At 31.8% G+C, this 25,517-nt stretch overlaps 1 protein-coding gene across 1 annotated transcript in view; it reads left to right on the top strand.

Annotated features, from left to right (window-relative positions):
- The window catches only part of LOC118204180 (splicing factor YJU2), a 48,787-nt gene extending 27,029 nt beyond the window's left edge, over positions 1-21,758 (top strand). The window contains exons 6-7 of the mRNA XM_035376508.2: positions 9,932-10,004; positions 21,258-21,758. Of these exons, the coding sequence (XP_035232399.1) occupies positions 9,932-10,004; positions 21,258-21,491 (307 nt within the window). The 3' untranslated portion in view covers positions 21,492-21,758. The remainder of the gene's footprint in view (positions 1-9,931; positions 10,005-21,257) is intronic.
- Positions 21,759-25,517: the final 3,759 nt, after the last annotated feature.

Below are 25,517 nucleotides of genomic sequence, written 5' to 3'. Positions count from 1 at the left end.
TTAAAAATTATTTGCTTATGTAACTTCCAGATGCAAAGAGATTTCATTATCAACTACCAGGACTACTATACAATCTAAATATTAGAGGTGCCTATATCTGTCTAACACTCTTGAAAACAGTGTACTACATGTACTTACTTGTGTATTCTTAACCCTTAGCCTGTCGAGCGATTTTCTGCGAATCCCTTTAAAACTGTCGCTAGTTTTGGACCGAACTTCCTGTAAAATGTCTCGGAAATTGTCAGGCAGTTCTTTTGTTATTTCCCATCCCTCCCAGAATTTTACTTCAATGATTCCGCTAAGTGAGATTGATTACTAGATATTGTCTCATAGATGTCAGCTGTCAAGAGAATTGCAAAAGACTAGAATCTCCGTGATGGCCGTCTCAATGCCGCAGGGTACAGCTGTGAAACTTAAAAGTTTACTTCCCTAAAACAATCTTATTTTCAAATAAATTAGTTTTAAAATTTACCCGGTTAAATTTTTAATTATTACGCATTTTTAACCTAAGTAACCTAAATCTGTATGTCACTGTTATCATCTGAATTTCAGTGCAGACTGATTAAACTGCTATCACTAAATTTTATTCTGACAAATATCTCTTTCATACCTTCTGAGATATTGCTGAAACATTTTGTATTATTTCCGATTTTCTGTCTGTATTTTTCTCGTTAATTAAAAATATTTAAAACTGTCAACATTTTCCTATATTCTTCAACTGCATGCAAATAATAATTATTTTAAATGATTTCTTTTTGCCCTAATTATTACGTAGTTTTAAGAGTAATAAACGGAACATTTGGATGTTCTGTTTATTACAATTAAATTTGGATTTTACTTTTTTATATACATTCAAGATATTCAGAAAGGGAATTATAACCTGAAACTGTTTTCAGTTTATCATAAATTTATTGACTCAATTTAAAAATTCTTTCCTGTCCAAGATACACTAGTAAACTTTGTCTGAAATAGGAAAGATGAGACATATTAATAACAAACAAAGCAATTAATTTGGAAGTCAAACAACAAAAATCAGCGTTATATTTTCAAATTTCCACAGGACTAGTTTCAATGGTTTTACTGAACCATCATCCTCAGCTGCAAAAGCGCAAATGAACGAGATAAGATATAATGAAAATTAGATTGTGAAAATTTGAAAATATAATGCGAATTTTTTTTGTTTGACTTCCAAATTAATATTTGTTCGGCGTGTTATTGTATCTTAATTAAAGAAAGCAATGTTGTTACTCATTAGCTTACAATATAATTTATTCAGTATGGTATTTTTGTAAAGAAAGAGTGTTGCTGTACATTTTGTAAAGTATAAGTAAGCATTGCATTTAATAATTTTAACAGTTATTAGTTATTTAATAATTAATCATAAGAATATGAATAATTAAATATTTTTTCGGAGATATATTTTCCGGCGATATTTTTTTCCTAGGAATCCCAGCATACATTTTTGAAGCATAATGCTCTAAATAAATGTCTTGTTTGAACATAGCATTAATTATTGACACCAAATCTCCAACCAAAGAAAATAAATTACTAGGGAGGATATTTAAACAAAAAATTTTATTAGAATAAATATTTTCGTTATTTTAATACTACTAATAATATACAAACAGTAATTTAAATTCACTATAGTTGAGTGAATATAATTGCTGGATGTTGGTAGTTTGTTGTTGGCAACCGAACAGTTTAGCTGCTTGGTGTCTTTATGATTTTCCCCACGTGTAACGTGAATTCAAGCCAATTTTATTTAGAAAATTACCCACGAAGGTGGTCTCTTAAAACAGATAACTCGTGACTCCTTAAAAACTGTAAAATATAATCTGTGCATATTTTCCGTTATACAATAAAATGAACAAAAGGATTTCCTATACAAAAACATATGATCAGCGCTATTATTGGCCGCCGTTTAATTAAATGCATCCATCTTATTCCTTACAATTAATTTTCCTTCTTCAAAAAAAGTTTGTTTTCAGTAAAATATACTATTTACAATGTGCCAATTTATTTTGCTTGTTTTTTATGCAAATATCCAAATTGAGATAGATATTGTGTAAGTTCAGAAAGCCAACTAATCTCCAATCGGTAAGATAGTGAGCAACGGTCAATTCTAGCGGCTACATGGGAGGTTTAGGAGTTTTTCAGAAGTGCAATTGTGAATTAACAGTTTGTTTCCCTCAAAAAAATCTACCACGAAGACTTCCTTTCCCTTAGACAAATAGGTCCTGTGAGCTTTATCATAATCCAAAATCTTAAGCATAAAAACTTTTTATCATAGCCGATGATGACGATAAAATATTTTCTATCTGATGTCTTAAATTAGCATTATTGTATATTTCTAACGAAAACTGTTTGGCTCATGTTACCCTATACAGTACACTCTCGATTATCTATCGCGGCATTGGGTGGCGCGGCCGCCGCGGATAACAAAAATCGTGGATAATCCGAAAAAAGCTAGAACCGGGTATAGCAAAAGAGAAAACAGTTATTCCAACTTTGAAAAATCGTTTTATGTACAATAAAATGTTAAATAAACAGCAGGAAATGTTTTATTAACGCTTAATATTTTAGTATATCACACAAAACTGACCTAAAATGCATTTTGTTAATGAAAACAGAAAAGTGCTTTGTATACTTACCAGAGGCATCAAGGATACACAGAAAAATTAATACATATGTACTGTTTTAATGCTGTAATGTATTATGTAATTACAAAAGAATGAAGAACTACACCTTTTTGAAGAAATCAGTCATTTGTGTTTGGTTCTTGCTTTGGAAGCATTTTCTCTTGTTTCGAGATTGCATTTTTCGTAGCATAAGTTTCTCAGCAAACTCCACGTCATCTTGTTCTTCCAAATAGCTCAGCAGTCCGTCGACTTCTTGCAAAGCTGCTTCGTGAGTCTTCCGCATCTGCACCAGTGGGCTCTTCTTCCTTCACTTCACTTTCCTACATTCTCGGTCTCCCCCCTTGCTTTCTTTACAATTTCGTCATCTGTCAAGCGTTTGAAGCCAGGTTCGTTGATGTCACACTCCAACCACTCGTTAATGTTTTCAGCATCAACGTTCTCACCTGCCGGAACTGTTTTCACCATATCGGCAAGAGTTGCCGTGGGCGTGTCTACATCTTCATTCTCTTCTTCACAATTCAGAGGAGTTTAGGCTGTTGTTGGCGTCAACATTAGGTATGAGGTTTCTCCATGATTTTATGAGGGTCGACGATTTCACTGAGTCCCATGCAGATGCAATATCATAGATACTGTCCAAGATTGTGCAGTGTTTCCAAAACTCTTTCAGATCATAACATTCTTCAATTTTGGTCATTAGCAGCTTGGTTCGGTATGTTCTCTTCATTGTTGCAATGACTCCTTGGTCCATGGGTTGGATGAGCACAGTTACGTTTGGTGGGAGAAACTTTGCAAACATTTGTCCTTCAGAAGACTTTAGCACGCTTGTTGCTGGGTGAGAAGGTGCATTGTCGATCAATAGCACAGCTTTTTCAGGCAGGTTTCTTGATTTAAGATGTTTACGCAGTTGAGGAACAAAGATTTTTAGAACCATTCTTGAAAAATGTTTCGGTTCATCCATTCTTTTTTTTTTTTTTTTTTTTTTTTTTTTTTTTTTTTTTTGTTAAAGTAATCAAGTAATCAAGTTTTCTATCCTTGTGCCTTTGAAAGATCTCGGCTTTTTTGACTTTCAAATGACAACAAGTCTAAATTTATGTCCACCGGTAGCGTTACTGCAAGACATGATAGTGATCCTTTCCTTGCTGCTTTTATGACCCGCCGCTTTACTTTCACTTTCAAATGCTAAAGTGCGAGTGGGAAGACATTTCCACATAAATCCCGATTTGTCGGCATTGTAAATTTGTTCAAAAGATAGCTCTTCTTTTAAAACAAATTCTTCAAATTCGTGGTGGAAATCGTCGGCTGCTTGTTGGTCACCACTAAGTTTCTCCCCATGAAGTCCAATTTCTCGAATTCCATGTTGCTGCTTAAAACGAGTTAACCAGCCAGAAGACGCATCAAAATTTACTTCCATGCCTAACAACTCAAAAAAGTTTTTTGCCTTCACCGGAATGATAGGACCATTTACAGGAGTACCCTCTTTTCGAACTTGAGCTAACCACTCTGTCATTGCCGTGTCTAGCCTTCATAGTTTTTTTTTGCGTTTTCATTGCGGAAGCTCTGTCCGACATTGATGCAAAGTTCACCAGTTTGTCTTTTTGCTTTAGAATGTCATGCAGTGTTGTTTCCGCAATTCCTTAACCCAATTCCATTTGTTTCCTTGTAGCGCCGTTTGCTACTTTGGAAATTAATTCTAGTTTTTGCGCAATCATCAACACAACCTTCTTTCGTTTTCCTGACATTTTAAATCGGTAACAAAAAACACAAAACCAAAAAGCACAAGCACTGAACACAATAAAAAATGAGAAATTAACTCCGACCAGTTCGGAAACACTATCAGGCTTAAACTAACAATGGTGAGCGGGAGGAAGTGAACATGTCAGTAAGATTAAGAAGAGAGAGGGCAGTGCAAGGGTGAGTAAGAAATCACTAACTCATCAGAGGGGAAGGTTCCAAGAAGATCTGGGATATTTTTGCCATAAATAAGCACGGTGTTAGCATATTTAACGTTTCGCTCAGTTTTGTGAACATTTTTATCTTCTTTGCTTTACACTTGTGTGAAAAAAAAAAAAAAAAAAACCCTTTGTGCGGCATTTGCGGTTAATCCGCTCCATGGATAATCAGAAGTCTACTGTAATGAAAAAAAGAATCAAATTGGTTTTTAGCTTAAACAGTATTTTCATTATTAATTTTATCAATAGTATTCTTAGTATTAATTGCAGGCATGTATTCATAAATATAATATACACAAAGCAAAATCGAAAAATTTACCATGAAGTAATATAAAAATGTAATGCAACACAAAAGAGTACAGTACTATTTCAAGTTGTTTTGTGGATATACAGAAGACAGAAATATGTTTTGAGCTGTATTCGTTCATCAGAGGAAAACTTTTCATATGAAGCTAATTTTTTCATATCTTTCACTATACAAGCAATACAAAAGCAGTATAAGAATTTCTTTTCTTAATATCCAACCGAAGAGTTGAGGTGTGTACAATGATTAACATACAATGGGTGCCTGGAATTATTTTGCTTTACCTGCAGTTTTCTTATATATGTAAAACAAAATAAACTTTCACCCATTCCAGGATTTCAAGAACACAGAGAGAGAGAGGGAGAGAAATATCTATAACAAATTTTGTTGCTGTCTGACTGATTGCTTCGGGAACAATAAGTCTTCCAACTCAAGCTTCTAGCTATTCAAATACGAACGCTTCTCAGAAGCCATTTGGACCGCATCTGCATTATTAAAAAAGAATTTTTGGGGGTGAAATCATCATTGGGTATTTCAAACAAAGCATTCAGTGCTCCTGTTACTACCTGCTGACCTAGAGAAATTTCCCAGAAACTTTTGTTCGAAAAAAATGAGTTTTATATTTTTAAGAATTTCTAGTCTGACAGCAAGATTTTGGTGTATTTCATATGTAGATGAAAAAGAAACTAATTTGATTTTAATAAAGAAGAAAAAAACAGCACCGAGTAAGGAGACAAAATTTAATTTTCTTTATAAATATTTTTCTCAGACAGTACCTTTATGTGTAGTGTTTTTCAAGTTATGAGAATAGCGTGTTAGTGCATGCATTTTGAAATCAGATTAATTTAATTAATATATATGGATATGCTGAACAAGCACACTTTCGCACATATAAACTGTATATTAGTACATACATAGAAATGAAATAAAATTTGAAAACAAAGCAATTTAAAAACTACTGTATAAAAAATGATTAAAAATTTGTTTTTAACTCATTTTTTTTCGTTATATACATTTACTCCTGTTTTGTTATATTCATTTACTTAATTTTATTGTGTTATATGCATCTGTTAGTCTTTTTAAAAAATTTTTAGATTATTTGAGTATGGCGTAGGAAATGAGATCTATCAGCTGAAAGTAAATGGATGTCTCCATGGACGACTTTCTAAGTAAAATGTACTCGTGTTCATGTTACACATAGGGGAAATCACAAAACCCAACCATGCAACCAGTTCATTTGTTTGGGTTCGAATATGAATCGAATTAGCGGTAGTCAGAAATCTTAGCCAGGAGGCCATTGATTGGGTTTGTCAGATTTGGAAACCTAATAAATAGTATTTTATAAATATAATATTATTAACCCCTTGAGGACCAGCGTGCCGGAAATAAAACTCAGTCACGGGAACGAACGCTCTGAAACGGAGCGTCAGTACCGGCCCGCGCATTTTAAGCAGTTAAGCCTAAGTTTACAAAAAAATTCGTATAAAATCAGCATTTTAATAAAAAGACTCCAAATTTATAAATTATATATATACTATACTTCGATTTAATATGTATTAAAATAAAAAATATAACGTTAATACAAATGAATGAAATATGCAAAAAACTAAAATTATTACTATGCACATGAAAACAAATACTATACACAATAAAACAAAGCTGCAAATATTACAAACACAAAATAAAAAAAGAGGAAATTAAGAATAATAATATATTCTGAATAAAATCGAAATTTAAAAATTCTGCTGTGTGTGATATAGTTCAAAACAAGGATCCACACAGAGTCCAACATTGCATATTTTGCACTCATAATATGATGTTTGTTTTAGATTTTTTTTAGCACATACGACACATCTTCTTCTACTTTTATTTCCTTTCCCATCAATATAAATTTTTGGAAAATGTCTACCAGTTAGACGAAATGGTTGAATGCCCGGTAATTTTGAACAAGTTTTTGAGCTCCTTGGTTTAGCGAATTTTCCTATTATTTGATGAATAACTCTGGATCTGAATTCCAAAGCAGATATTTTCTCGCCTTTTACCTTCGAATATATTACATTTGCATTTAGAAATACCATATCTAACAAACCAAAAAACAGCTTTTTATACCATTTTACGGTTTTTCTAAATGCTGGATAGTGATGAATAATAGAACCGCCAATGTCAACACCCCCCATATTGTGATTATACTCCACAACGCAGAGTGGCTTCAAAATGTCCTTTCCAGTCTTTCGGTCTTTTTTACCAATTGGCACAATAACGCCGTCATGTATAGTTGATAACATCAGCACTTTTTTCTTTTTGTCATTAAATGCAAATAAATTCACTGAATTTTCCGATCACATATCCCTAAACTTCTACGAAACACACACATAAAAAAAAAAAGGCGCCAAAACCGAACATAAATATTTTACTCTTACCCGTTGCTAATCCGTTGAATGTACTCCCCCATATTCTCCTTGAAAAAAACAAAGCAATAAACAAGTCACTTGAACTCATACGTGCCCTTTCAAACACCCGTGTTTCCCAGTTTGTTTATATTAACTAGAAGAAATTCTTTCTTCCATTTCACTATTTGATTGATTCATCTATTTCGAAATCTCGCTCTGTCAAACGTCAAAAGACAAACGCAATTCTACTCCAACATTTCAACTAATAAACGTTCCATAAATTTCCACAATCTGTCAAAATATAAACACAGCGAGCAATAAATCCCAGCCCTTTAAAGAGCCGTGATTCTCACTTTGTTTACATCAATAAATATATCAAATACAGAAGCATAGAACAGAAACCAATGCCCGTTCATGAAGGTCAAATACCATATGAGTCGACCGTTGTGAAAACCGTTGCCGTTTAACGCCATCTAGTAGCATTTAAAAATTCAAATAAAACGTTCCGATTACGCATACGCGACGCTGGTCTCTCCATATCAATCGGAGCTCTTCGCGTGGAAGCGACGCTGGGCTGATAAGAGTGGAATCGCTGCGTCGCGTCCACGCAACCTTGGTCATGAACGGGTTAAACGAATTGGATTTATATAAACAAAATAAAATTCTTATATCGAACACAACTAAATCTCGATATAACTTACACTGATAAACTGATGTGTAATAACATTGGTAAATTCAAATACTAAGCGGAATATACATTAATTCTACATAGATAATTTTTTTTAATATATTTCGCTGAGAATGTCTGGCCACAAAATCCTGATTATATATACCCTTATTTTAAGGTTATCACATATCTGATGGTTTGACTTTTACCTCAAAACACAAAGAATCCACAAACTTCAATAAAATTAATAACTTTATTTCCCTGTTGAAAATTCTCTGGATCTTTTCAAATATAAAAGCACACGCGCCAAGCAGTTTTCTTTAAATAAATATATGCAGCAACGAGAAGATGCGCTTTTGACAGCAATTCGTTTCGAAAATCGAAAATTTTTCTAAACTTAAGAAATTTGTCACTTAAATTAATTTTTCAGTAAACAAAAAACAAAATAGAATCGCATATTATTAAAAGTATTTTATTGATAATTCAGATTCTGAAAACAAGAACATTGTTGTTATAAAAAACAAAGGAAAAAATAAACAACATATTTCATTCAACGGCGGCCAACTTTGGCACATGCACTTTTCAACCGAAAAATATTTACATGTTATGGATAATGTTTTATTTGATTGTGGCAAAGTACTCGATGGTTATTTGCCTAAGGTGAAGAATGCCGTTGGAGGACTGCCTAACGGAAATTGGCTTGAATACATGTTACACAAATGGAAAACTAAGAATATCATCCTGGCAGCCAGCCCGTTTGCCGGGATTCGAACCCTGGACAGAACCACTAGTTGTTCTGTTAGACTCCGCTCAGTCGCTGGTGGGCTGTCCGATAACGGAAAAGCTCAAAATTTCATATTAGAGGAAAAGTGGTAGCATAGTATAATTCGAAGTTATTGCCATTTCAGTAATGTGAAGCGGTTTCAAGAATGTTTAATTATTTTATTTAGCTTATGGCAAACTAAATAAAATAATTAAACATTCTTGAAATTGCTTCTCTTAACATATTGGTAGTTTGACCTGTATTCAAACCTCCGTGAACAGGCTGATTGCATGGGCGTTTTTATGGTTTCAACATTTTGTAGTGCAAGATTGTTTCCCTTAGAAAATCTGTCACGAAAGCATACCTCCCCTTAGGCAGATCACCTTCACGTGCTTAATAATCTAACAAGCCAAATTAAATACAGCCCGAGCAAGGACTCATAGTCACCGCATCATGAAAAGCCAATTGAAATTGGCTCATATTCACATTAAACATGGGCAGCAAAAATTCGCGAAAACTGGTATGCAGGCAATCCATTCGTCAGGATTTGAACCCACTTCAAACTATCAGTATTTAACGATTTTACTGCTACGTCGTTGGCAGCCTTTTGTAGTATCTATAAAAAAAGTAATCGCAAAGACACAATCATTGCATACCTACGGATGAATTAAGTTCGGAATTTAAAGAATAACTTTCATTCATGCTATTGCTGTTAGCATTGACATTTGGACAGATGTTAATTTATTTTAAATCCTTTTAATGTAATTAATTTAATTCTGTAGGTAATTGTTTTTCTGACTGTAATTTTTTGTGCGAAGTATATCTAACCCTTCCGTACAATAACTGTTTTTGATCAAAGTCTTATCAAAGTATACTGAACTTCAGTAGCTTGCTGTTTTCATTGGAACATTCTTTATAATCATAAATTAAGGCAGTCGGTTATAAAAAAAAAAAAAAAAAAAAAAAAAAAAAAAATTGTTACATTTCAGAACTTGAACCAAAAAGAAATAAGATGTGAAAAACCTGCAAGTATTGAAATTTCTTTTTAAATTTAAAATTAAAAGAATTTTAATGTAATGTTGCAAAATTTATTTGCAAGCAAAAAGTAATGTCATGAGTATATTTGATAATTGTTATCTTTAATGTAAGTATATTGAATTTGTAACCTTTTTGCTATGTATAGTTCTTTGAATTGTATATTCATATTTTATGTAATTAGATCCTGTTTTGGAAAATCTGGAGGGCAAACCATAAAAAGGATAGTTGAAGAAAATGAAACTGCTTCATGTATGGTAAGTTACTTTTCAGTGCATAAGAAATCAAGTGTATAGTAATTATTAATGTTGATAAAATAATATATGATATTTTTAATAATTATTAGAAAAATGATAAATACCTGGATGCTGTGCAATATAATCCATTCACTTTTGGTTCCAATTTTAACATATTGTAAAAAAGCCAGTATCTAGAATTTAAATTGTAGGTGGATTAGCTAAAGCATATGGATTGTAATGATTACATGACATGACATGTCAAAAGTGATCTCCATTGGTGTGCACACACATTTACAAGGGTACTAGTGATTGCTAGATAGCTAAAAAACTGATTTCATTCTGGTTGCTTTCTTCCTGTGTTGTGATACTGCATGGTTTGTTATCGTGTGCTTAACCTTTCAGCAGTTTCAACACTGGAAAAAATTGGGATGGCAAATCAAAAAATCTAGACCAAAGTTCTTTTGAAGTGGCATCATCAGGATATCAGCCATGCTTCATCTGTAAGGCATGCTTTTGCCATGATATTTAGATTTTTAGCAATGAAGTTCTCAAATTGCCAATAATCCGTGATTCTGTTTGTGTCATAATTTTCTTGACCATCTTGCAGTGATCTTTGCCATGCACATTCATCAACATACCTGCTGTTTTCTTTTTTTTTGTGGGGGGGGGTAATAAATGTTTTCTTTTTTCTCTTCTCCTTTCCTTCCCCCCCCCCAGACTCCAAATTTTCCTAGTAATCCACTTTAGCATGCCTTAATAAGCTCATGTTATCCTTTAGATCAGTGATTCTCAAATTTTTGACTAACACATACCATCTAAACAAAAATTGAAAACCTTTAGTACGACCACTACAAAGTACTACTACCACCACCACTCTTGAACAAAGCTCAGATCGCATAAATTTATGAGTGTTAGAGAAAAAACTCAATCAGGTTGGTTGGGGGTTTTAATTTTTGAATTTAATAGTTAAAAATACTTTGTTAAAAAGTTGCATACCACCTATTTTTCTTCTCTTGTGTACCACTGGTTAAGAATGCCTGCTTTAGATAAAGACCAGAAAAAATTTATTGTGGGCTAATACAAATTGTTCAGTTATGCTGTAGAATACAAAAAACATGACACAGTGCTTGCACTAGTCACTAAGTTTGCATGGCTATTTAACCCTTTGGCTGTTGCAAGATTAAGTTATTCTTTCCTCCCAAATACATCTGATATCTCTCAGTTAAAGATTTGCAATACAAGCTTTTTTCGTTCGTGCCCACTGTTGTCCATAACTCGAATGCGAGTTGAGCTCATTGATTACCATCAAAAGGTTAAAACCAAACTAACCAACACATGTCTGCACACAAATAACATATATTGTGTACTACACTCTCACTTATGTCCACTGTATAGCCACAATAGTCTTGCTGCTTACTTGCTTTTCACACACTCCTGTCTCCATAGTTTTTAATTTTTTGGCTGTACTCATTTCCATTATGAAACTGGAAAACTGTGGGGCTGATAGCTAGTGGGGAACACTGCATTTTATACTTTATTTGGGTATTTATTTGTACATATATCTAAAAATACACAAATCAAGGAATTTGATACCATTATGTGGATACCTTCAACTTATTTTAATAGAATCAGTTTGTGATAAAATATAGTACAAAAAATAATTTTGGTGATTTTAATGAAAAAATATTCTGTCAATCTGATTAGCATCTTTTATTAATTTTTTTTTTTTTTTTTCCCATGGTTTGTTGCTTTGATGACACCAGAGAAAATCTTAAATGCAATGTGCAGTTTGGTTCAGTGCTTGTACTAATGATGCTGAATTCATGATTCTTCACTTTAAAAGTTCTCAGCTTTATGCTTAAAGTTGATAAAAAGTGACTTTTTGGAAAGAATTTCTGGTACTCTAATTATCTGCCCAATCTTTCTGTAAAGTTACCAGTGGTTGGTGACCAATGTTTCACCAATCTAACATACAAAAAACAGTAGCCATATTTAAAAATTGGGGTTCCTTAAAAATTACATAAGACACCAATAAATTAATAAAATTAAAAATGCCAGAAATGTTCATAATGAAACACTAAAAATTATATTAAAAAAATCTGTAACAAAACAGTGGAAATCAATAAACTAGCAACAAATTATTAAAAGTGCATCAATTAAAAATCCATAACAAAATACATAACTTTAATTTTTTCTCCCACAATCTGTTTCAACTTAGAAAACATCAGGGAATTTTAGAATTCTCAGTATCACAGAGCAATTTGAAACGCATTAACATGTTTTAACTTTAAAAAAATGAGAGAATTTCACAGATTAACTTCTTTGAATGCGTGTTCCTACTTAACTTCTTTAAATGAATGTTCCTACTTTCTCTACAACTAGGGAATTTTTTTTTTTTTTTTTTTTTTTTTTTTTTGCAACATAATTATTTTGATTAGCATGTAAATTCAACAGTGGTATTACAATTCATTATAAGAAAAAAAATCTCTGTACACTAATCACAGCAAGCAAAAACCACAAACATGATCCTCAAATTTCAAAACTGTATGCATTATGTCATAATATGCACACAACCATTTGTGGGTTGGCTGCTTTGGCACCATATTGCTTTACCTGGTTATTCTTGTCAGAGTTGGGCAGATAATCAGAGAATATCAAATTCACAGTAATTTGCTGCAATGATTCTTATTGCTAGAAAATAAAATTGAGCATAACTCCAATTCACAGCAAGAAGCTTAATATATAGGAAAGCTCTCTTTTTGGCAAGATGGTAGCACCTAATTTTGTTGATTTTTTGATAAATTCTTGGCAATAAATTTGAAAAGATAAATGAAAGAAAGACAAGAGTATTGTTAAAGGAGGATAACTGTGGCAAAGACTAAATAAGATTTCATCGAACCAAACTTGATCCAGTATATCAAGAAAATTAGTAAGATGAATGCAAAGTGTTCTGAAGTTGAAGGTGAAATTTAGAGGGTGATATGGGAGAGGCTGGGGAATTTGTTAATGGAAAGTATGGATAGACAATCTGAATTTGAGTGTAATGATTTCATAACTTTGCACAGGATTGCTTTATTTTCTGAAAGAATGTCAACAGCATTGTTAAAATAAATGTGACTTTTTCCAGAAGAAAAATTAGAAATTCTCTGTAGATTCCCCCCCCTTCACTTAAATCTGATTTTAAATAGTACAGTTATGTTCCCCATGTAAAATTCCAGAGTTCATCTTTTACAATATTCATTTGTTAATTACTGGTTCCAAGGCCATATTTAGATATTTTATATTTACCATTCATCAGTTGGATAGATTATTGGTTCAATGTAGAAATCTAGAAGCTGTGAAGCATCCCTATTGGCATATTGGAGATTTTATTGATTAGATTTTTTTCCTATGTGAGAATTACATAAAGAGTAATATTTTGTGCTTATTCACATAAAAGTAGTATTTTATGCTAAAACTGCTTTCATAACATTTTCTGTTTTATTTCGAGAAACTTTGTAATTGGACATATAGTAGAATTTCTATTAATTGAATCTCTGTCAACCAAGCCAACAATCAATTTTAAAGAAATCTTTGGGGAAATGTAATAATAACAGAATGAGTGTAGGAAAAATCTGCAATGGTAATTTTTTTATAATCGATTGAGATCTTGTGCCCTTTCTTATCATTGGTGTGTCCTTTAACATCTTCCTGCTGTTCATGGTTGGAAAATCTGTCATTTAAATGTGTTTAAAATAAAAGCAACATTAACTGACAATGAATTCATGGGTATGCAAAAGGATGCAAAAACTTTTTCAAGATGGATAAATGCAGAAAATAGTGAACCAGTTTTCAGAGATTTTAGTTTGTTTAATTTATGGCAAAGCATGTGAGAGCTAATCTGCCTTAGCGTGGGATGCCTTTGTAGACTTTTTAAGGAAAACTGGCCCATATTTATGTTACAAATGGATAAACCACATTACACATGGTCCTGTACATGAAAAATGTCGTGTATCCAGCCCATTTGTTGTGATTTGAAATCATGTTGAGCTACCAGTGTTTAGCCATTTTATAGCTCAACCTGTGAGGAGCAGTGAAGCTTAGAGCAGAGCTCTTCAATGTTTACAGCAACGGTCTGATCCTTTTCTTATTTAAATACTAATCACAAACTGACATGCTCATGTGGCTTCCGACAGAATAACAGTACTATCACAAAAAAGGAGTAACAAACTTTTTTTAAATATTATTTCTAATGCCAACACTAAAAATTCATGCAAAAAATCTGATAAGATTTTCATCAAGTGTTTACAATTTTTCTATATGTAGTGCTCTAATGAGTATTTCTGTCATTAAAAAAAAATCTTTTATGGACTATTTATTAAATTGAAGGGAAGCATTTTATCTTATAACAGAGGAGTGTGTTAAAATGTAAATAGTACTGGTACTCTGTTTTAAGAATTTCTCATAAACAGTTTCAGAAATTTAGCCCCTGTTAATTGAGCTTTTGATTATCTAAAGTGGTTACGGTTCTAATTACCTTGGATAATCAAGGTTCTACTATATTACAAAGTCCGAGATCTGGACACATCAGGATTTCGGCGATTTTGGATTTTTCCGAATATTAGATCATCAGTTTAAATCTAGTAAGATGGCATGTAGAAATTACAAAATTAAAAATATGAAATCATGATTTATGAAATAATGAAGCATTTATGATTTAAAAGGTATCAATGTTTCCAAGAAAAAGCTTAATATTTATTTGTTTATTTTATTAAACATTTCTTTCAATGTAAGTTGTTAAAGTTGCTTTGTTTTTTGTGCTAATACTTTCTGCAGGCAGACATAATTTCTTGTTCAGTTTAAATCCTAATTTCTTGTTCCATTTTTCGAGTTCCATTTTTCCAGTCCTGTAATTGCTGTGTCAAGAATTCCAACTAACTTGTGAATTGAAATTTTTTTCATTTTCAATAACCTGTCTGTCACTTTCTTCACTGTCGATAGCAGTATTTTGTGAATGTAGAACCATACTACAGATTTTGCCATTCATTAATTGATTGATGATTGGGGCATTGTCATCGCAATGAAAAACTTTTGTTATATCATCTTCATTTATTACCCCTTCTCCACATTTCTTCACAAAATCCAATAACTGGAAAATTTCACCTTTAGTTTGCAAGGTTTGAAAACCTTCAAATTCGTGGCTATCATCTTCATCGTCCTCACCATGAAATATGGTAGATGGCCATAAATTATGCTAAGCATTTTTTAAAGTATCTGGAGACACATCTTCCCACAATCTTGCCATGCTCCATACAGCAGATTTTATTCTAAAATATTTGAGAAATTCTTGAATAGTCTTGTCACTATTCAAGAAATTTACCATGGATTTTAAAAATTCTACTTTATATTTGCATTTCAGCATGCACTCTATACCAGGGTTCATATGGTCCTTAAGAGTCCTTAAAAGTCCTTAATTTTAATCATCTGAAATTTCTGCCTGTTTTTACGACTGCCATTTTGAGTGTGAATTAACATTTTGGAGGAATATTTTTAGCTATTCACTGACATATATGGTTATCTTTTGAATGGCTGAATAGGTTCATGGGCTATAATTTCTTCCTATTTGTAACATAAATGGTGCGATACTCGAGTTTCTAACAAGAAGTAAAACAGGCATTTTGAAATTCATTTTTTTCTGATGAATAGCCCTTAAACAACTTTTCGCTTTTGATGATGTGAATTCTGTTATTTAACAGTTGTAAATTTGGCAACTTATCAACATTTTGGAGATTTTAAGATCAGTTTCAATAGAAAATTTTTAATTCCGAGATCTGGAATTTTTTAATGATTTTTTTAAATATTGTAATATTAATAAACTTCATTAAAATAGTGGTAATATATTGAAATTATATTTAAAAAATAGCATTAAAATAAAATTTTTGTATTTTTTGCTGTTGTATTATAAAGTTCAATTTTGGCAATACAATATATTGAATCTGAAAAATAAGCAATGTATAATGCTATAAAGCACAATTTATGAAACAGTTCATAAGCAAAAGCAAAATTAGCTATGTAATTAATTAAAAATGTCTTCTTTATAATTTTTTATAGTAAGAATTTTTCCAAAGTAATTGTGTCAGGATATTCAGAATATTCAGAATGCATCAGTTTTCTGTATAAAATTAATTTTACACGTTTTCCTTTCCCCCCCCAAAAAAAATATTTCTGCCTTTTTGCTATTACAGAATTGTTAGGGATAATGTTTCTTTAGGATTTTAGACATTGCAGCTTGAAAAGTTTAGAAGGATTTGAAGGCAAGATTTATAGGCCCATGATTCTAGAAGATTTCAGAAATATGTGACAAAATGAAAAATGTCTACATAGTGTTAACACATAATGGATGTATTTTACAAAAAGTTTGCGATGAATTTCTTACTTTTTGGAGAACGTCTGGAAGAGCAATGGAAACATAATATTTGATTGTTTTACTTCTGATACTAGAATCTTTTTCTTAACATGTTTATTTTCCCTTTATTTTCTATTCTTTTCACTAGACACAAGCATGGAAAATATCAAAAATGCTTCTAATCTTATCACAAAGACAGGCATTATAGAAAGGAATTTTTTGTTAATAAAGAAATTGAAAACTGACAATTTCAAAGATTCATCTACTATGCCTTAATGCATCATACACAAAGCTGGCACTAGGCATTTTCTCACCTGATGTAATCTCTGTGGATCCTAACGCTTTTCTAAATTCTAAAAGTTTTGACATTTCTAGATTTTGTTGTTCGGTATGCAACTAAATTCTAAAAATTCTACCACACCAGCCCTTACCATATATATTTCATATTTCTTTTGAATGTTCATATTACTAAAGAAATAAAATTAGTGCCTTTTTCTATACAATCTAAATGCTTTTTTTTTTTTTTTTTTTTTCCTTCTTTCTAAATAACAGAAATCCTTAATTAAGTCCCAAAATTCTAAAATGGAAAAGAAATGTGTTGAAGGAAGAAACTGAATACAGAAAGAAAATTATTCTTCAAAGATATGTAGAGTTATTATTATGTAAATTACACAATCGTTTATAATTTCAGCCTTTACTATAATTTAACATTTCCATTTCCTCATGTGATAGAGTTGCTGAGCCAGCTTAAATTAAAATTAATTTGCATAGTCTTTGACCGCTAGTCCACTTTTTAGTTTGAATTTGACTGTTCTTGTTTAATTACATCATCGTAAGCTGTAATTGATTTTGTTCAGCATCAGAACGTGCCTTTATGTTCTAAGTTCTTTTTAAATAAGAGGCTTATATAAACCTTTGTCTGACATTGTAGTTACTTTCAGATATAACGATAACATGCTTCACGTTTGTCGGGAGGTTTTGGGCTATTTAACAGATCAAGTAAACCCTCATAGCTATATTAGGAGATAAAGCACACAGAAACTAGTGAAAACATTGGTTTGTGTATTGAGACAAATTTCTGATTGTTAAAAAAGATGCTTAAAGAGAAGGAAATTGATATAAATTAGCCAAAATGTCTAATGAGGCTTCAAATTAAAAAGATGCATAACTATTTTGTTGAGCATTATTACAAAACATAAATGTTGTGTAGCTTTTAATGTGTAATATCCTAATATCATTTAAGAATCAATGTCATAAATTACATGTATTTTAAATTGAAATTTTATTAGATTGTTATTTTAATAGGGCTCTATTAACAAATATTGTTAAAGTAAAATTTAATAGTGGCCATGTAAATTCATAATGACTAAGGTTATCTAACTACCTAATTGAATTATTTATAGCTAACTGCTTAGCCTTAAAATTATCTTTGCATATTAAGCCGAGGTATTGCTTTTCATTAATCCTTACCGTGGTCACAAGATAAAACACAAAAATGTAAAAATTCATGTAAAACTTATTCTTTGCATCTAGTGAGACTTAAAATAATACTAAACAACTTATCACCTTTGGTGCTTTAGTGGATTATTGAAACTTTAAAGTTTATTAACTGGGTTACAATCCCTAGAACTCTACACGAAGCTATGACACTAACTGAATCAGACAGAGCCCAACTAAACTTCAAAACTTGCCAATTGTGCCTACATCAGGCCTTTCAGGTTTGTTCTAATCAGCAGGTCTCTCTCTAGACAAGCAGCAGCAGTGACCTTTTCTTATGAATCATGCTGATTATGATCTTACTTCTCATTTTAATCTATGCTGCTTGACATAAAATCTACCTTCTATTTACTAAACCTCTAGACTAAGCAAGTATGTGACAAAATGGATTAAAAAAAAAAAAAAAAAAAAATCAACATAAAGCTAACTGTTAGTAAAACATAAATAAAATGTCACTTAAATATGTCCAACTATTATGAGCGTAAAATATTTAATGCTACTTGATAAATTTCATAAAGTTTATTTTATTCTCAAACTTATTAATAATTTTGTTAATTCATGTTTAATAATAATGCATCCTACGGATCTATTTTATTTTTAGGATGGTATTACAAAAGTGAAGTTCAGGCATAAATAATAATTTTAATTGAATTTATTCAGTTCCCATTTGCTCATAGATCCTTAATTTTTTTCATTAATGGTCCTTAAAAGCACTTAATTTCCATGTGTAGGAACCCTGTCTTCATATGGTTCCTTAGTCTCTGCAATAATATTTGAAAATCTGAATCGGCTTCTTTATGTATATATATAATCATTAAATCATTAAAAACGTAAAGTAAGCAATTTAGAACTAATATTTCACAAAGACCAGAAATTGAAATTCATATTTAATAAATTTTAAATAATCATATAAATGCAACAAAGAATTTTAAAATGTTAAAACCAAAACATTTCAAACAAGCAAATTGAAATGTTTTGGTTGTAACATTTTAAAATTCTTTGTGGCATTTATATAATTATTTGAAATTTATTAATTATAAATTTCAACTTCTGGTCTTTGTGAAATATTAGTTCTAAATTTCTTACTTTATGTCTTTAATGATAATTTTTCTGCAGCTTAATGCACGAAAATACTAGACATGTTTGTGTTTTTTTTTCTTTGAAAGAATTGTTTTGTAATTAAACCTCAAATAAAATAAGTTTATAATATAATTTATAAGGTTATAATATATACACATATGTATGTAGTAGATATTTAAATTTATATTAATTAGTATATGTACCTAGAATCAAAATTTATGAAGATAGTCCATAACTATGTTTTACAAGCAGTTGGTTGAAATAACTGATAATTGTATTTCTAAGTTAGTTCAACTTTGCTTAGATATTTGCATACTATTTCACTGATTGTTGGTGTGGTATTTTGTTCCTTTTTTGTGTGTATGTGTCTAAGATTGTGCAATTCATTTTGGATATTCTTTGTAATAGATATATTTTTAATATTTTGCCATGACAAAATAGCTAATGAATCCTTTGTTGTTTTACTGATGCCTTTGAGTACCATCATGAGCCTGCTGCTGATGTACAGCTAAAATGTACTGCTAATGTACAGCTAAAATGATAATGCTTAGTATTCAAATCATTTGTTTTAAAATTGAGTTTTTAAAAATTCCTTGTTAAATTGCTAAAGAAAAACTTTCTTGTTTCAACTTTACAAGTTAACTTAGTGAAATAACCCCATTTTACCAATCAGTTTTCCCTATTATGCAATTCATGTCATTGTTATTAATATTATTTATGAAGTAAAAAAGCATTTGAAATCTAGGATGACTTTATTAGCTAATGCAGATTTTTAAAATTATATATATTGTTGCATTCTATGGGTCCATGGATTTGGAGTGGCCGATGGCAACACTTGATGAAGAACCAAATCACAATTTATTCTCCAGTTTTAAACAGGGGAGTTCCAAAGGCAGGTTTACAGTCGTTTAAAAAAAAACCACAATAAATACGCTGAAACAATCTGCAACTCAGCCTTCAGGCTACAATGGTGAAGACAGCTTTGTGGCAAAGCACTAAAGTACAGCTCTCAAGCTAATCTCTGAGCTCAAAACATTAATATTGAACTAAACAAACTCTACTACTACTCAAGATGCACTAGATACTCTTTGTACAGGCAGGGTGTATATAGCCTTTGAGAACATTCCCGGGAAAACCAGTAAGAATTCATTCTAGAATGTTCTCGCTCCGTCTATGGCATATTACCGATTTTGTGCCAGATCTGGCAATCCTATCCCCACTTAGCGGGGAAGCTATCTTAACCCTAAATGTACATTTCCTAATAATTAGTCAAGAGAGAGATGGGGTTTTTGATGCCTGTGTTGCAGTCATGAATTTTAGATGTTGATTTCTGAAGGGAGACATTGGCTTTAGCCATTGTTATGAACATAACATAATTATCTATATTTTCTAAATTGTACTTGTAAAAATTTCTAGCAATATAAACTAATACTAAATATGTCAATAACTGATTTTGTTGATTTCTAATTAAATTACAAAATGAAAGTCTTTAATGTTGAAAACATAAGTAAGAGGAATGAGAAGTATTCTGTTTTAAATTTTAATGTAAAATAATTATGCAATATAAGTTACTCTAAAATAATTATCAAGGTACAAGCAACAAACCCAAGTAACAGATCTGTCAATAGTGAGAATTTAGTATGAATATTATATATTTAAGATAGAAAAATATGTAAATCAGCTTTATAATTTAATTAATTTATAGCTTCTTAATTTATTTTTAATTTGGGTATTTTATTTCTCTTTTCTCAAAATAAAATTTCTGGACTGTGCCATTTCTAGATTAATCTACACCACAAAACTTGCATAGCGCTGATGACATGGTTGATTGAGAACCTGAACTGAAACGTTTCTAACATAAACTAAAACCTTTTCCTTAACAGACCGCCATATTGGATAAATGTGTACTTTTAGCTTCACCCTTTGTGCTGTTTGGACGCCACTGTGCTCTCTTTCTATCGCAATAGTATTAAAAAATGTAAATATTCTTGAACAGACTTGAGCGCTAAATGAATTGTGGTCACAAATGTGAATTTAAATAAAAATGAAATTTATTCCAGTTTGACTTCTCCCTCTTCAATATGGCTTGATGCTCTAACCATCAAGTATCTATGGCAAAGAACATTTCTATATCTCAGTGTTCCTACATCAGTACTTCTAAAATTTGCTTTCATTACATATGTATTTATGCAGAGTTCTCATTGCATTCTAAATAGATGTACTAAAACTTAGATATTTTTAGTTTATTTATTCAAGTATTTTTTTTTTTTTTTTACATACTTTATTTCATGTTATTTTCTTTTTTATAGCTCAAAGGAGAACAAGAACCTCCCAAGAAGAAACAAAAATTAAATGCAAGCATTGGAATATTGCTTAAAAAATCAAATACAGCCCTTGTCAAAGTTAAAGACAAATCTGCCTTATCAAGTACTGTAAACTGTGGGACTTCTGAAAAGGTTTCTTTTAGTAATACGTCATCTACTGAACCTAAACAAAATGCTTTAAGCTTATTGGGTTCGTACTCTGGTAGTGACAGTGATTAAATGTACCAGTGATATCTGGTAGTGATAGTGATTAAATCTTTCAATGGAAATACAAAATGGAATTTGTGGATAAATTATACATGTTATCAAGAAAGTGAGAAATTTGGCATTGTATACAATATGTAAGTTTTAATATAATGCTGATAACACATGCATAAACTTTCCAGTATCACCAGAAGATTATTGTGAAGTATGTATGTAAAATATTAGTTTTGTACATAAATACTTATATAAGAATATATAAAGTTTTATCTTTTTCAATACTCATTTTTATCTGTTCTAAATTTTAATGTTTTGTTTTCAAAATCTAATTTAGAAAACTTAATCCAGTGTTTTAAAAAGGTTTGGACACCATGGCTTGTCATAAAGGTAGCCGGATGAAATGGTTAATTTTTCCTGTGTTGTAATTTTTTTGCATACAACATTTAATTTTTATTCATATTTTCACATATATTTCATAAAATAATAGAGTATATCTTATATATATATATATATAATATTTAGGGATAACTTGAGAGGAAGCTCCAGTTATTTTGCAGTCATGACCGAGATGTTGCTGGCATACAAGCAGGTTGTGTAATAGATGGATGGAATTTCAAAAACTACCAAATAGCTGGATATTCACCACATAATTGTATTTCTTGCTGAATAATTTCTCAGAACTCGTATATTTTTGGTTTACACATCACTATGGGTGCGACAGCACCCTTGTTTTATATACAGCTTATTACATTTTGAAACAGTAGATAGTACAGCAAAGCAATAAGATACTCTAGAAATAGGGATATATCCAAAATTCTTTTTTGCACACCGCTATGTTGTTGACAACGATATAGCATAGGGTTTCAACTGGCGATGCTACATTTCCTCCAAAAGATTGTAAAAACTGCAGTTCATGCATAAGATCTATACTGTTTATATCACTTTGATTTTTATCAGTTAATGCTTTTTGCAGTTTTTGACAAAAGTTGAACTGACCTTGTAAATTTATGTGAACGAAAATACGTGATGCCAATGCGTATGTAAGGGTACAGGGGGACTCCATATATGCATTCGACAAATTGCTTAGTTCTTATTTTGTGTCTACTGTTGCAATTGTAGATTTTTGCAATATTTATCTTTTTTGATTTTTATTTGGTGATTGCTTGTTGTTATTGTTATTCTATATAAAAAAAGGTAATACATAGTTACATATTATGTTAAACTTAGGTTAGCTTTTTAATTCAGAATACCGACAATTTGAGCATGATTACTTGGAATTTCCCCCCCCCCCATGAAGCATTTGTTTATTAAACTAAAAATTATTATTTTTGAGAAGGAAGGATTGATATATTTACAGAGTACCAGTGAGGTTAAAATATACCTATTTGAGATTTGAAGTGAAGTAAAAACATACAAGGTATTCTGAAATAAAAAATTGGCCATTTTCCGATTTTTAGCTATACGGAAAACCGAAGGAAATGTTTCGTTATTTCATTACGTCTTAAATAAATATTTTAAATTTAATTTATTTACTTTAATAAACAGAAGAGTACCACCACCTCCTTGAGTTATTTTGAATTGATCTAATAGTTCATATATTGTCCAAGCAATGGTTTAAGATAAAGGGTCTTCAACCTTTCACACCCAAGGGCCACATCAATGAATTCACAAAAATCCGTGGCCCACATGTCTGTCAAAAAAATAGTATAGTCAGAAAATTTATATAAAAAATGACTACAATTTAATGTGACTTATGCAAGATTACAATTGATTCTAATTGAAGAGATAGTGTTACAGATTTGTACACTGGTTATCATAAATTAAAGAAAAATCACAAAAATCATGATTACTGAAAAAGTTACATGTAGAATCTAATGAAACTTACCTGCAATATACAACACATAATAAGGTATCAAATAACATAAAAAGAAATTACCAGACAAATATGGTAGGTTAGAAATTATCACATGTATAAAATGAACAAATCGAAGGTGTCAGTTTGCTATAGGAAAAGTACCTTCCATATGGAATATGGTCACCTCTAGAAGCAATACAGCACATACAGTGATGTGTGATGCTTTCAATTATGTGGTCTATCAGTTCCATAGGAAACGAAAGCCATTGCTCTTGCAAAGCAGTTGCAAACGCGACAAAAGTTTGAGGGGGCAGATTGAGAGCAGCTAGACGTCTCCCTAAAGCATCCCAAACGTGCTCGATAGCATTCAAGTCCGGGGATTGAGCTGGCCACTCCATGCGCATAACTGTTTTCTGTTGAAGATAATCATCTATGATGCGAGCCCTGTGTGGTCTCACATTGTCGTTCTGTAACAGGAAAGCATCACCTATTGCCCTGGCATATGGGCACACATAAACATCAAGGATGTCATCTCTATAAATCTGAGCATTCACGGTTCCCCTTGGAAAGACATGGAGGTCTGTGCGTCCACACAAAGAGAGATGCCACCCCAAACACAGACACTGCTCCGTCCATATGCATCTCTTTCACGGATGATAACGTGTTCTAAGTTCTCTCCATATCAAATAATGCTTACTATCGCTTTCTAGACTAAACCTGGACTTGTCCGTAAAGAGAGCCACCCTCCATTGATCAGGCATCCAGTGGACATGTTGTTGTGCCCACTGAAAACGGTCTCTCCTATGGCGTGACGTGAGCGGCACACAAATGCCTGGTCTCCTCGCATACAGACCACCTTCGTGAAGCCTTCTATGCTCAGTTGACATTGACACAAACCTTCCGGTGGCTGCAGCAAGGGAGGATCTAAGGAGAGTCGGAGTAGCGGTTCTATTCCTGCATGCACATAATGTCAAATATCGGTCATCGGCGCTCATCGTAGCAGTTGGCCGTCCTTGGCTGAACCTCCTAGATGCCGAATCTGTGGTTTGAAATTGCCTCCAAAGTCTATGAACCTCAGAAGGACTCACATTTAGCCATCTGGCCACTTCTGTTTGACTTTGTCCTGCCTCTAGTCTCCTAGTGGCTCTCCATCACAGTTCTACAGGCGAATGATGCCTGGATGTCATTGTTACGAATTGGCTATCTCAGATTTCTGATGTCTCTATCACAATGAAATATGTGGGCTTGCTCTCAAACATGGACTTCTATGCTCCTCGCAGATGACGTATTCGAAAGCAGCACCACTAATTTGCATATCGCAGTTTTACTCAGCTACTCTTACTTGGCAACATATTCAAATTTTACACGGTTTGGCTTATTTTTGAGGGAGTTATCGCTACTTTTGTGATTTTTCCTTAATTTATGATAACCAGTGTATATATATATACACTGATTCCAAAAAGGAAATCGAATTAAAATGTTTTAAATCTTTTTTAACTATGAAAAGAGTATAAAGGTGATTGTACAGAATGATGTTACAAAATGCATTTGAATTAAAAAAAAAGAGAAGAAAAACTTACATTACTGACAGGAGATGGTAGTTACTCTAGTTTTAATGTGAAATTTGACATTGTTTTACTTTATTAAAGCTTCAACATCCGGTTAAATCTGTGTTGTTGTAATTCGTAAAGTTTCCTTCAAATGTTTGTCTGTCAGCTGTGTTCTTGATTTTGATTTTAGGATTTTCATTTTACAAAAAAGCTGTTACTTTACTATCTTTGGTACTGCCAAAGATAGAAGGCATGAAGTGTGCACGTTTACGAATTCCTGGATACTTGTCACATACTTCGAATAAAAATCAATTAATGTAGAATTTTCAAGAAACTTGCATTTTACTGCAGAATCACACTGTAAATCTATAAATTCTAATTGAAGTTGAGTTGGAACTTGGTTTCGAGTTACATAAGAAAAAGTTAATTTTTTGAAAAATTTGTCATTTTCAGAAAATGTTATCTCAAATATCAGGCATGTCAATAAAATGTTTTAAATATCATGAATAAGAGGAAAAAAAAAAAAAAAAAGTCCCCCCCCCCCGACAAAAACCTGACAAGGCAATTATTCTTAAAATTCTTCAAATTCAAATGTGGCGCAACCAATATACCTTCAGCATGCCACGGGTTAAGACCTCT

This window comes from Stegodyphus dumicola, chromosome 4 (assembly GCF_044657685.1).
Source record: "Stegodyphus dumicola isolate Sdum_Otavi_A_Nest chromosome 4, ASM4465768v1".
In the NCBI taxonomy this organism is placed as follows: Eukaryota; Metazoa; Arthropoda; class Arachnida; order Araneae; family Eresidae; genus Stegodyphus; species Stegodyphus dumicola.
Note: the sequence above shows the minus strand (reverse complement) of the source record. Positions and strands in the feature narration are given on the sequence as shown.